Source organism: Astatotilapia calliptera, chromosome 18 (assembly GCF_964374335.1).
Source record: "Astatotilapia calliptera chromosome 18, fAstCal68.1, whole genome shotgun sequence".
NCBI lineage: Eukaryota > Metazoa > Chordata > Actinopteri > Cichliformes > Cichlidae > Astatotilapia > Astatotilapia calliptera.
Window position 1 is genome coordinate 11,798,249 of NC_137439.1, and position 12,743 is coordinate 11,810,991.

Sequence of the window (12,743 nt, forward strand, 5' to 3'; positions counted from 1 at the left end):
TCTCTCACTCTAATGCTAATCGGCTGGCTCTACAGTATACGTCTGATTTAAGAGTGGTTGTAAGTAACACACTTCTCCTGACCCAGCATCCTTCCTCTGTACCCCTGTCTTCTTACTTTTTATATTTCCCTGGTGTCCATAAAGCTATAAAGCAAACAAATTAGAAAGTGCCATAGATTACATTTGCCATTAAATCGTAAAAAGCGCTGAGTTGTGTCATGTTTAGGCACAGCTATTAGCGTTTGCTCTGCTGTGATCAAAGAAAGTTAGTGCTTATTTTAGTACTGTAGAAAATCCTTTAACTGATTTCAGGCCGTGGTGAAGTAAAGAAAATCTGATGCTACAGGGTAAAAACTATATGGGAACCCGGCCTACTTTAATATGGAACTGAAATTTGTATATATTATACATTTTTCTGTTTATGCATATGCATTTAAGCTTGCTCAAGGCAAAGGTTATGGCAGAAAGAGAGGACTGATTTAGTGGCATGAATGATAAGGAAAGCATCTCAAATCACTTATGTCTGCATCAACATGTACACATCTATTTTGATGTTACGGTGTGAGGAGGCGTATTCTGGCCCTGACGAGGGGCTATTGCAAACATTAGTTTAACGCGACATGACTGATAGACAGTTCGCTAATCCTCTTAAAGAAACAGTGTCCCCTCTGGTAAAAATTGTTCCCGGCTATGCGTGTCATCCCCAGAGATTAGAAGCAAATTCCAAGTTGGAAATGTTATACCGATTAGCAATTACACAAATGAAAAATCGACTGCCTCCCTCAGCAGTGACAACGTCTGCCCAGATCCATCTGAAATATGATTTGACATCAGCATGACTGCAGGATGCTGAAGTGAAATGGACATTTGTTGTCTGTTATGTCTTCCTTTTTAACCTATCGTGTGATCTTCCAGAGCGCTCCCCCTTCCTGTATTACAGCAAAACATCTGCTGTTAGAAACTCAAATGTCGGGAGCTCTATTACCTCCTAAACTCAATCAGCATGCAAGATTGCGTTATCAAATCAAGCCCCGTGCTGCTTTGCTCTGTAGTGCTGTGGATCAGTGTTCTCCCTTGTCAAATCCTTATTTCACAGGGGCTTTAAAACTGATTTCATAAAGTGTTCAATTTCAAAATGAGCCACCCACTACTCTAGAAAAGATGGCTACTCCTGCAACATGAGCAGTAGCGCAAAAATAAGTAACTATAGTGTGAAATTTAACTCCTTGATTAACAGAATCTCTCAGACTGACTGGATCAGCCAAGTTCAGAAGTTTATGACTTCAGGCCATTCTTCCAGTTTCTCCAGGTGCTTGGACATATTTGCAGCTTTCGACGAACCTTCACTTTAAATCGCATCTTAGCCGTCTCACCCTTCTAACCCAAAAGAGATTAGAGAGGTTGTTATTTTTTCAGTCTGGGAGACTCATATGAGTACATTTATCATTACTGTCCAGACAGGAGATCCCAAAAGACCGCCCAACTCAACTCCTCTGAATGGAAGCTACTTTAAAGTCACCTTAAAATTTCAAAGGAATCGTGTGTCACTTGAGCTGGGGGTGGAAAACACCTTCAAAAGCCTGCCAGTATCTTGTCTTGGACCGGCATCATAATCTCCCCTGTTTGCTAACCTACACCACCTCTTTTCTTTTGCATTTCTTATTTATCGAAGCACTGGACGCACACATGAAGGCAGAACAGGCAGTGCACTGGCCTTTACGTCCTGTGAGATTAAAGAGAAGTGAGAAAGCGGGAATAGAAGCGTGTACCTGAAAACCTCTAAAGTTTAGACATGAAGAGGCTTTGCTGTGATCAAAGGATTCCTCAATTAGTTTTGAGGTGTATTTGTGCCATGTACTGAACTCTACTGATGAATTTTTTTAATGGATTGTCTTGAGACTCATTAAACATATATAATCCTTAAAACTAAGCGTCTCTATCAAAACACGCTATTTTCTCTGTATTTAATAATTAACAAGCACTGAATGTGCGAGTTTTAAAGCATTACTGCACAGTTGTGGCTCAGAACAGAACGGGTCTCAAACTAAAGTCGCTATCTCCAAAGCCCAATCCATTTCATCTTTTCCTGAGGTGCACATGCCTTCCAACAGGAAACAAAAAGAGGAGTCCAGCATGCTAATGAATGGAAGCTCCAATTCACAACACACTGTTAATTATAATTAGGGGTTTGTAATTACTCAGCTGAAAGAATGGCAGCCTGCATAAGGCCTTCTGAAGTGTACCTGGGAGAAAATTAAAAAGTGATCACTCTGTCATTCTTGCTCAGACCCCTCTGTTTGGCGCTGGGGCATTAATCTGGGCAGCTGCACATACGGCAAAACATGAGCTGACAAGCCTGACTAAAGATCTCCTGGCTGTAATCTTTAAAGGAATCAGATGAGTTGATGGTGTAAAATTGAGTTTTACAGCAAGCCCGAGTGTTCATTCCCACTCACTCCTCTCAGTCCTGGTGGCTGGAATCACAATATGTTACTGGCCAAGAATATAAATCCGTGCTAAAAAAAATAAAAATAAAAAAATAGGTTCTTCCTTTGGAAAACTTGGAATGTTAATTCACCACATACTTCTAAAGGGTGCATGACAGTGCGTGCATCCAGTGAGCAACCCCAAACCTATCCCTGTTCTTACAGAACCTGTTCTGGCTTCCCACTGTTCAGTTGTGTTTGATGTACTGCCTGGCAAAGCAACTTACCTGGGCATTGCTAGTCAGATGTTTTACTATTCTGTGCACCCCCAACACAGTTGGCCAGTACCAACTATTTAAAGAAGGAGCTCAGCAGATAGATGGAAAGACCAATACTGCACCCATCTGTTTAAGGCAAAGCTACATCCACCTGCCTGGAATCCAAAGCTCAATAATTAACATTTAATATCTTGTTCCTGCCAGTGGGGAGATTATTTTTTAATTTTGCACTTAGCCAGGCTAATTGATTGTCCCGGCTTCCAGAGCTGAGGTACACTAATACAACCAAACAAATACAATTGGAAAATAACAGAAGAACAAGCGAGATGAACTCCTGCCAGAACCCTGCAGCGGCCTGCATAAACCCTAATCATGACTTTTTGGCATTTGAACAAAACAACTGTACCGTTTCTTTAACAATGACTAATAAATGCTGCATCAAGCAGGCAAAAATCCTACATTTCCCCAGAAGCCTGTGATGACTCCGGGTGGGCAGTCTGGTACATAAAACAAGTGCAAGGGAAGAGATCCTGAAGCTAGGCTCGGCTACCCCAGCTTTGTTCTGATCTTCAAAGGCTGTGCTTCTCTTTCACAGGATCAAAATCCACAAACAAACAAACTCAGATACATGAAGTAAGGTACTGAATTTCCCTGGCAACTTTCCTTCATGATGAGGCATTGATAAATACAGGCTCTTTGATAGCTATTTGCTGTTGATGATATTTTAATATGCCATTTTGTCTTTTTTTTTTGACTGTGTGCTTGTGGGTGTTATTGTGAGAGCCTACCTGACTGGGGCACCTCTGCTCTGTGCGGGTTTAAGCAGCACAGTGACTGTGCTGTCTGTCTGGTTCAGAGAGGTCTCCTGGTCATATGCTGGCATGGATGGAGCTAAAGAGGAAACCAAGCAGAAGTTTTGTTTTAGTTTATAATATAATATGCAATATAATATTATAATAGGAGATGCATTCATCAGGCATAAATCCTGCTACAAATTCAACATAAATGTATAACTGTAACAAATTTAGCTTTACATGGCTATAAAATGCAAGATAATGTAGTCATTTTGAAACCACAATGTAAAACCATTTTGTATAATGTTCAATTTTTTACCAACGAATATACAATATAAAGTCCTATAATCCATCCCCAGAAATTGTGAACACATTCACCTTATGCACCCACACAATAAAATTTATAGTCCTGACTTAGAAGTACAGTGGGGCAAAAAAGTATTTAGTCAGCCACCGATTGTGCAAGTTCCCCCACTTAAAATGATGACAGAGGTCAGTAATTTGCACCAGAGGTACACTTCAACTGTGAGAGACAGAATGTGAAAAAAAAAAAAATCCATGAATCCACATGGTAGGATTTGTAAAGAATTTATTCGTAAATCAGGGTGGAAAATAAGTATTTGGTCAATAACAAAAATACAACTCAATACTTTGTAACATAACCTTTGTTGGCAATAACAGAGGTCAAACGTTTACTATAGGTCTTTACCAGGTTTGCACACACAGTAGCTGGTATTTTGGCCCATTCCTCCATGCAGATCTTCTCGAGAGCAGTGATGTTTTGGGGCTGTCGCCGAGCAACACGGACTTTCAACTCCCGCCACAGATTTTCTATGGGGTTGAGGTCTGGAGACTGGCTAGGCCACTCCAGGACTTTCAAATGCTTCTTACGGAGCCACTCCTTTGTTGCCCGGGCGGTGTGTTTTGGATCATTGTCATGTTGGAAGACCCAGCCTCGTTTCATCTTCAAAGTTCTCACTGATGGAAGGAGGTTTTGGCTCAAAATCTCACGATACGTGGCCCCATTCATTCTGTCCTTAACACGGATCAGTCGTCCTGTCCCCTTGGCAGAAAAACAGCCCCATAGCATGATGTTTCCACCCCCATGCTTCACAGTAGGTATGGTGTTCTTGGGATGCAACTCAGTATTCTTCTTCCTCCAAACACGACGAGTTGAGTTTATACCAAAAAGTTCTACTTTGGTTTCATCTGACCACATGACATTCTCCCAATCCTCTGCTGTATCATCCATGTGCTCTCTGGCAAACTTCAGACGGGCCTGGACATGCACTGGCTTCAGCAGCGGAACACGTCTGGCACTGCGGGATTTGATTCCCTGCCGTTGTAGTGTGTTACTGATGGTGACCTTTGTTACTTTGGTCCCAGCTCTCTGCAGGTCATTCACCAGGTCCCCCCGTGTGGTTCTGGGATCTTTGCTCACCGTTCTCATGATCATTTTGACCCCACGGGATGAGATCTTGCGTGGAGCCCCAGATCGAGGGAGATTATCAGTGGTCTTGTATGTCTTCCATTTTCTGATGATTGCTCCCACAGTTGATTTTTTCACACCAAGCTGCTTGCCTATTGTAGATTCACTCTTCCCAGTCTGGTGCAGGTCTACAATACTTTTCCTGGTGTCCTTCGAAAGCTCTTTGGTCTTGGCCATGGCGGAGTTTGGAGTCTGACTGTTTGAGGCTGTGGACAGGTGTGTTTTATACAGATGATGAGTTCAAACAGGTGCCATTCATACAGGTAACGAGTGGGGGACAGAAAAGCTTCTTACAGAAGACGTTACAGGTCTGTGAGAGCCAGAGATTTTCCTTGTTTGAGGTGACCAAATACTTATTTTCCACCCTAATTTACGAATAAATTCTTTACAAATCCTACCATGTGAATTCATGGATTTTTTTTTCACATTCTGTCTCTCACAGTTGAAGTGTACCTCTGGTGCAAATTACTGACCTCTGTCATCATTTTAAGTGGGGGAACTTGCACAATCGGTGGCTGACTAAATACTTTTTTGCCCCACTGTAGATTAGCACCTCAGTTTCCCATCAATCTCCTGACTAAAAGGCATCCATTTCTTTCACGAGCCTGGCAATAAACCAACGAGCGCGAAGTTGACCCTGTGACACACTGAATGACACAACCTCATACACGCGGTACCTTCATGCATAACAGCAATTATACTGTATATGAGGTTGTGTTACATTTTTAACTGTTTTAATATGTTTGCAACATTTTATTTCAATATCATACAACGGTAATTTTAAACAGTCAACCATTAATGTCTGTAGGGACTGTTTTTATATCAGCTTGGCTTATATACATTTACATTATATCAGATGCTGCTTTTGCAATTGTCAGCATTTTGCTTGCTTTTGAAAATAAATTATTAAATTGGGCAATTTGCAAAATGAAACATTAAAAAAAGCATCAGTTTTCAAAAATTAGAACAAAAAAAGAACTACAAAATATAAGAGTACATGCAAAGTACACAACAATCCAAGTTTGTTTGAGTGAAAGGAAATAACATTTTGCTTTCACATATTTTGACATAAGACCTCTAGAAGCAATAAGCAGTACACTGCTCGTTTGGCATCGTCCACACTGTAACAGGTCTTGCTGTTGACCCCACTGACCTGAAATCTTGGTGGTGAACTGGGTGATGACAGGGGGGCCATAGCCCTTGGCTGTGCTAGCGCGCAGGGTGAAGGAATACGTAGATCCCGGGTAAAGGCCTGTGAACATGTGGGTGGTCTCGTTACCCAGCTTCACAACCTTCCCACTCTGGTTGGAGAGGTCCAGTTCAGGGTCAAAGGAGCTCACCGCTTTGTAGGAAATCTAGAAAGGAAGAAAATTTACATTCTCACCGTGGCCTCTGGTACTCCGCATTCAGCACTGTTTATCATGAATAAGATTGGTATTCATACCACAAACGCATTTTGCGTTTTAGGCATTTAAGCGACTCACCAAGCTAAATCATGTACACGTCCTTACCGTTTTGCGGTTTTGCATCCCAGTCGCGGTGTGTGTGTTATCATACTTTTCCAGTCTTTTTCCCTTCTGCAAGTCTAAAATGCCAAGAAGCATTTTTTAAAAGTCTCATGCTGCGTTTCCTCACTTGCGTGACCCTGAGTTACCACCCTATTTAGGAATACCCGTACAGTAAATAATGCAATCATTTCACCAAATACAAATGGATGCTGCCTTCCACCAGTGAAACAGACGAAATGATTTGCACATGTAATGCAAAAAAGCTCTGTGGAATTTGGATTTAATTCTAAAGCCAGTGCTTCAAGCAATTTTTTGAAAGGTCTTGCTTTGTGCATGAGCTTCTGACTTGTCAACAAGGTTTTATGCTTATTTCCAAAATTAGGGAAGTACAAAAGGTCTGTGGAGACACGCTGTCTCATTATATGGGTTAGTATTGTCTGTAAAAGCATAGGTACATATTTTTAAGGCAAAGCTGATGCAAGCTTGTGGTTTCAAGGAGAGAGAAAATATACTTAATGTATTCCTTCTCCATTAATGAAAGCAGGGAGCTCTGGAGGGAAGCATTAAGGTGAGTGTTTTTGCTAATATCCATTTTGAATAACTGTAAAGTTCCACTTTAAGAAAATGCCTCTGCTCGTAAAGGAAAACCTCCATTATAATTCCAATTAAGGAACACAAAGGGAGTTTGGAGTGCTGCATAATTTGTGTCCATCAAGTTTTGAAATGCTTCTAGGCTTTCTCATTTAGTCTTTGTCTCCAAAATGAGCTTGTGATGCCAAATCCTATATCATAACTTTACAGGAGAGGAATTTGGAATGACTTGTCAACACTGGGCATATGGGCAGGCTTTTAAAACCATAACATAACTCACGGAAAACAAATAATAGAACTTATCCAAGAAGATTAACTGGCCCATTTGACCATATATATCCCGGTTTTCAGACCACACTGGTTTAGATGTGTCTGACAGAGGTAAATGACCGTATAAAGACATAAACAGACATGCCTATAGCACCTCTGAAAAAAAGCAAAAATAACAATGGAACATAAATTCTATTCGTTTAATTTTGTTTGTGAAAAAACACTTAAAAATCAGTTGAGTTTTAATTGACAATAAGTCAAATATACATTATAAAAACACTTTAGTACAATGCAGTGTATTTTTGTAATAGTTCGTGTTGCCACGATTGGCCGCTGAATTTAAATTAAAAGAAAATCTGCTGTATATCTTTCAGTAAATGTTGGCTCATGTCTGTCAGAAAAGCTGTCAATAAAATAGCATTCACGGAGCACTGGTCAAAAAAGGAATGGGGCTGAAGTCTCTTTGATATCAAGCCTTGTTAGATATATTTCACTTTGAGTTCTTTGATAATGTCAAATCAAAGCAAGGTCTTGACTTATAAGAAGCAACTTCTGGAGAACACAGGCAGAATAGATTCAGGGTTACTTTTCTAAAACCAGACTGGGATGTGGGATGAGGGGAGACACCTGGAGCGAGTCGGCGGCTTTCTAGGTTTTACTTGTCTGTCATCCCTTTTTAAATGAAGTGATGTGAATATTAAACCCTACACTGGATCTTTGGGAAGGCCAGAGAATGTAATACATTTAAATCCTACTCCTCACTTATGGGGCCCTAAACGATCAAGCCTCTTTACATCTTAACAGAACAGTGCTATCATAGTCTTTGTTATGATCCTTTTTTCGTTTCTTTTTCCTTCCATTTCTTGTTTTGCTACCACCACCTGTGTCATTATTGTGTCATTATTTCTAATTCCAAAATTTCTGACTGATTTTGAAGATTATCTCATGTAGCTTTTTGCGTTTTTGTCCTCTTCCTACCCTCTTATCTAATTTTCATCTGCACATTGTGATCCTTCTTCACCGAGGGCACAGTACTATGAAGCAAGCTCAACATATCCATCCTTTTTCTTATCTGGCTTCACTTAGCCAAACATCAGTGGTCACATACATCAACTCAGTCAAGTCAACGCCGGGTTTTCAAATGTAGCTATGAGTGTTCCCATGTTAGTGGTCACATTGGTTGCATAGGGCCAGTCACAAACACGGACAGGTCTGCAGACAGCAGAGTGAAACATTTGCCAAAGAACCTTACAGATCAACAGAAATTGTTCTTTTATCACCCAACAAAACATCAATTCATTTATACGTATCTATATTCTTTGTAGACTGTTCTTTTTAACATCCTGTTCTCTCTAATCTTGAACGTAGGTCTAGAGTTTGTTACTATGGCGATGTACCTCAGTGAATTAAAATCACCTCTGAAAAAATGTGAAATCCAGGTTAAAGTCGACCTAGAAAAGCTTCCCGGCTAAGATCTGAATGCTGCTTTGTAGTAAAGCCCTCAAATGTATGGTTAGCCTGTGGGATTTTCAGGCGATCTCATGTGTCCTGTGTTTCTCTTCATCATCGCTGGTTTCTCCTTTTGCAATTTTCCAGTGTGGACCCGTGCCATTTTGTTTACTGGATTTTCTTTCTCCATTTCTCCATGCGAGTTTTAAAATACCGAATCCTTAAAAAAAAATTTATTTTAAATGCCACAAATACCATTAAAGTACTTGGCTCTCAGAGTACAGATGCATTTGTGGTTTCTAGTGTTTCCTGTAGTAAAAATGGGAGGCAGAGTCTTTATTTATGGAGCTCTTCTCAGTTGAGGTTTAGGAGGCAGACACTCCCTCGTTTTTAAATTGGGGCTTAATTTTTTTTTTTTCTTCTTTCGACACCGATGAATTTGATAAGCTCATAGTCAGGACCAGCCCAAGTGACCCTGAACCATCACTTGGTTATGCTGGTATAGGCCTAAGTTGCAGTGGGACTTCCCTTTACACCGAGCACCTTTCCTCTCTGTCACTCTCCTTGCATTTATATTGCCACTATTGCATGTCATTAACTTTGTGTCTTCTCTCTCCCCCACAGTTTGTACCTCTTCCTTTCTGCTTCCTCCATTTCTCCGTTCTGCACACATTTCTGCCTCATCAGCACCGTGTTTCTAATCTGTGGTTACTCCCCAACCTGAACAGTGCATAAAGTCTGTTTTTCAGTGCTTAACGTTTTTCCCCCTTCATCTCTCCTCTTATTTTAACAAGTTGAATAAGAGGAGAGAGGAACATGACTATCTGACATTTAGTTGAGTCAGATGGTCATGCTCCCTGAGCCTGGCTCTACTGCAGCTTTCTAACTATTAAATGGGAGGTTTTCCTCCCCACTGTCACCAAGTACTTTGCTCAAACTACATCATGTGGCTGCTCTCTACAATATTTCACGACCAATACCAAGTTAAAAGCCCCAAGATTTGGTGATCTATGTCGAAAATTACATTAAATTCCATTTTCTTCTAAAATAAAAGCTGATAAAAGTGATTCAAGGTGAGGTTAGAAAATCTATAATGCTTTAATGTATATTAAAACCTGGAAATGGCAGGATGTCAGTGACTTATTGCTTTCCTTTTACTAGGCACATTACAATGCTGTTAAGGCTTTAAAGACAGAAATAATAGCTGCAGCATGTAATTGATGGAGTGGGTTCATAAACTGAAATGCATTCGCCTCAATATAAATGAGAACCTGACAAAGTGGCGTTGCAGCCGTGCTATTGGCTCTAAATGCTTTTACCTGTATTATGAAATTTTTAAAAAGATAAACAACTAAAACATGATGCTCTAAAGGCAATTAAGTGTACTGGAAACCCACCATTTCTATGGACATTGTTTTCCTGCTCTCAGCTGACATCTCTTAGTGCCATGCAGCCGTGTGCGAGACATAACACTCCACTAAACACACTTGAATAAACAAGGTCTTGTTATGCTTCTCACTTTAGATCTCTCCGCTTTGATTCAGATGTCCCTGTGCTGTTGAGGGGAAATGTATTTTACATTTCAGTCGTCTTATTGTATGGCAATAAATGGAGCAACATATGCAGCAACTCTATTTGGATTATTCAATCGGCTTTCCGTGAGTGAGGAACGTTTCTGTCGATGCTCGATAACCTAGTCAAAATACCAAGTGTGTGCAAGCGAGGACAGGAAGGAAAATCAACAGAGAAAGATCAATCTGTGGGAAAGGCTGGATGATTACTTCCACCTTAAGCTGGTTAAGATCAATGCGTACATATAGTGTGAGTGTGTCTGGAGACTGTATTATTCAAGACTATGAAGCTCCTGGACAGCGCATACAGGAGCTCGGTGGAGTCTAATGTCAACAACAACTCAGAGCTGATTTGTGATGCATGTGGGTTGTTCATGAATCTAAAATTCTTTAGTAGAGGTCATTCATGTGTTAAAGAACAGAAGATGATAGAAGCTTGCAGTTTAGATGTACAGTTGACCACATTTGGACTGCGCTACATTTAAAAAAGCCTGTTTAAAGCAAGATTATTATGAAAACTCTGAACAAAGTAAATCTTCCATAGTGCTTTGGGTTTAACCTGCTCCACAAGTAGGCTATAACTAAGAGCTAATATGGTTGATCTAATTATAACCTGTTTTACTGCAGTGCATAGTCAAGATGATTGCACTTTAATGACCTCAAAACACAGACCTGAAACATCAAGTAGATTACCGAGGCATAAGTTCACATTAAGTAGGTACTGAAAGAGCCAATTGTGATGATTCTGTATTAATTAAGAGCATAAAAAGACTAATAGTTTAATGCGTAAATAGCAGCTTTGTGAGGCTGAACCAAAGCACATCAGTGCTAACATCATCAGAATAAGACACTCACAATAACAACGCTGACTTACTGATATTTGACATTTACCAGTACCCGACTGGTGCAAAACACAAAGCACTCTATACTCGAGGCTGCCACGAATCATCATTAGCACTAATTCGTAAAACTAGGCAGCCAATTGGACAACAAAAATTTTAAACTAATATCTTTTGCTCAGGCAAAGGACAAGGGATAATCAAAGTTATAAAAATCCATCCTCGGGGCGAAAGCTTAACAAAGAGAACATCAGTGAACACTAATATTATAATGTTAATTATTATTATGTTAATCCAATGAATACATTATTTTCTTCCCCATTGTATCAGTAGGGCTGGAGTTAATTCGCATGATTTGAAAACATTAAACTTTGCAGTGCTTAACAAATTTATTAGACCACCCGTCATAAAAACAAGAGAATAAATATTATGAATCCTAAAACTAAAAATTACACCATTACTAACTGACTCCGTGTTTTTACAGCCGTGTTTGAGCCGGCACACTGGACTTCAGAAATTAATCGAGCGTAATGTTCTACCACTGAAACAAAATTGTCTGTTCAGGTAAGCAAGTAAACAATTGAAATGCAACTGAAAACAACAATTTGACATCTTAATCAAAAATTTATAATGTGCTTTACTGGTTTTTCCACTTGTGTGAAACAGTAAATTTGAAAATTCATGGAGAACAGTTAGGTTTTTCCATTAAAATACATTTACATTAAATAATTTGCCTAAATCAATTTTAAAAATGATTCAGGTAAATAGCAATATTGTTCATTTAAGGCGTCCTTGGCATAAACCTACATTAGGTGTGGTCTAATAATAATAACAATAGTAATAATAATAATAATAATAATTAAATGTGTTCAAGGCAAAAGGCAAAAAAGCCATGAGCTAAATCGAAGGAGTCTGTTTACTGTTCGAAAGCGTGGATAGTTTCTTAAGCACGTTGCTAGCGACTGTGTTAGTACCTCATACTGAGTGATGATCCCGTAAGTCTGCGCCGGTTCTCTCCACTTCAGGATGATCTTCTCCTCGTAGGCACTGCCCTGAATGGACTCCAGAGGAACCGCCCCAGGCACTGTGGGAAATGCGTACATGTGGTAATAACTACCGAATTAAGCAGTAGTTTACTTTAGTTTTGTTTTTCAATTATTCTTTTAATTGTTTTTTACCTTATTCTACGGATTAGCTTTTAACTGACCTGTTTTTTAATTTATTTTTTTAAAATACTGAAATTGATTGACTGCTTTCCAAAAACTGAGTTGAAATCTTCAAGGACAAACAAGTTTCTAAAAAGTTTTCTCAGAAGGATTTTCTTGCCACATATTTGACACTTTTCACCTTTCTTAAGTTAAATTATTGCCAATAAAAGTTGATGAAAGCAGCTGTAGCCCTTTCCACTATGATTTACTAAGCAAAGCACCTTAAACTAATGTGCATACCAAAAAAGGCTTTTCAAGGATGCACGCTAAAAATGTGAGAAAGCCAACGTCAAATGCAATTTTTTAAACTGGAATTTGCA

At 39.6% G+C, this 12,743-nt stretch overlaps 1 protein-coding gene across 4 annotated transcripts in view; it reads right to left on the bottom strand.

The window, feature by feature from the left end:
• Positions 1 to 12,743, bottom strand: part of LOC113011062 (protein tyrosine phosphatase receptor type M) — a 161,067-nt gene that overhangs the window by 64,126 nt on the left and 84,198 nt on the right. For all 4 annotated transcript variants that reach the window (XM_080293327.1, XM_080293329.1, XM_080293328.1 and 1 more), the window contains exons 9-11: positions 12,190 to 12,299; positions 6,141 to 6,342; positions 3,493 to 3,595 (exon numbers count right to left, since the gene is read on the bottom strand). In XM_080293327.1, coding sequence (XP_080149453.1) covers positions 3,493 to 3,595; positions 6,141 to 6,342; positions 12,190 to 12,299 — 415 coding nt within the window. The remainder of the gene's footprint in view (positions 1 to 3,492; positions 3,596 to 6,140; positions 6,343 to 12,189; positions 12,300 to 12,743) is intronic.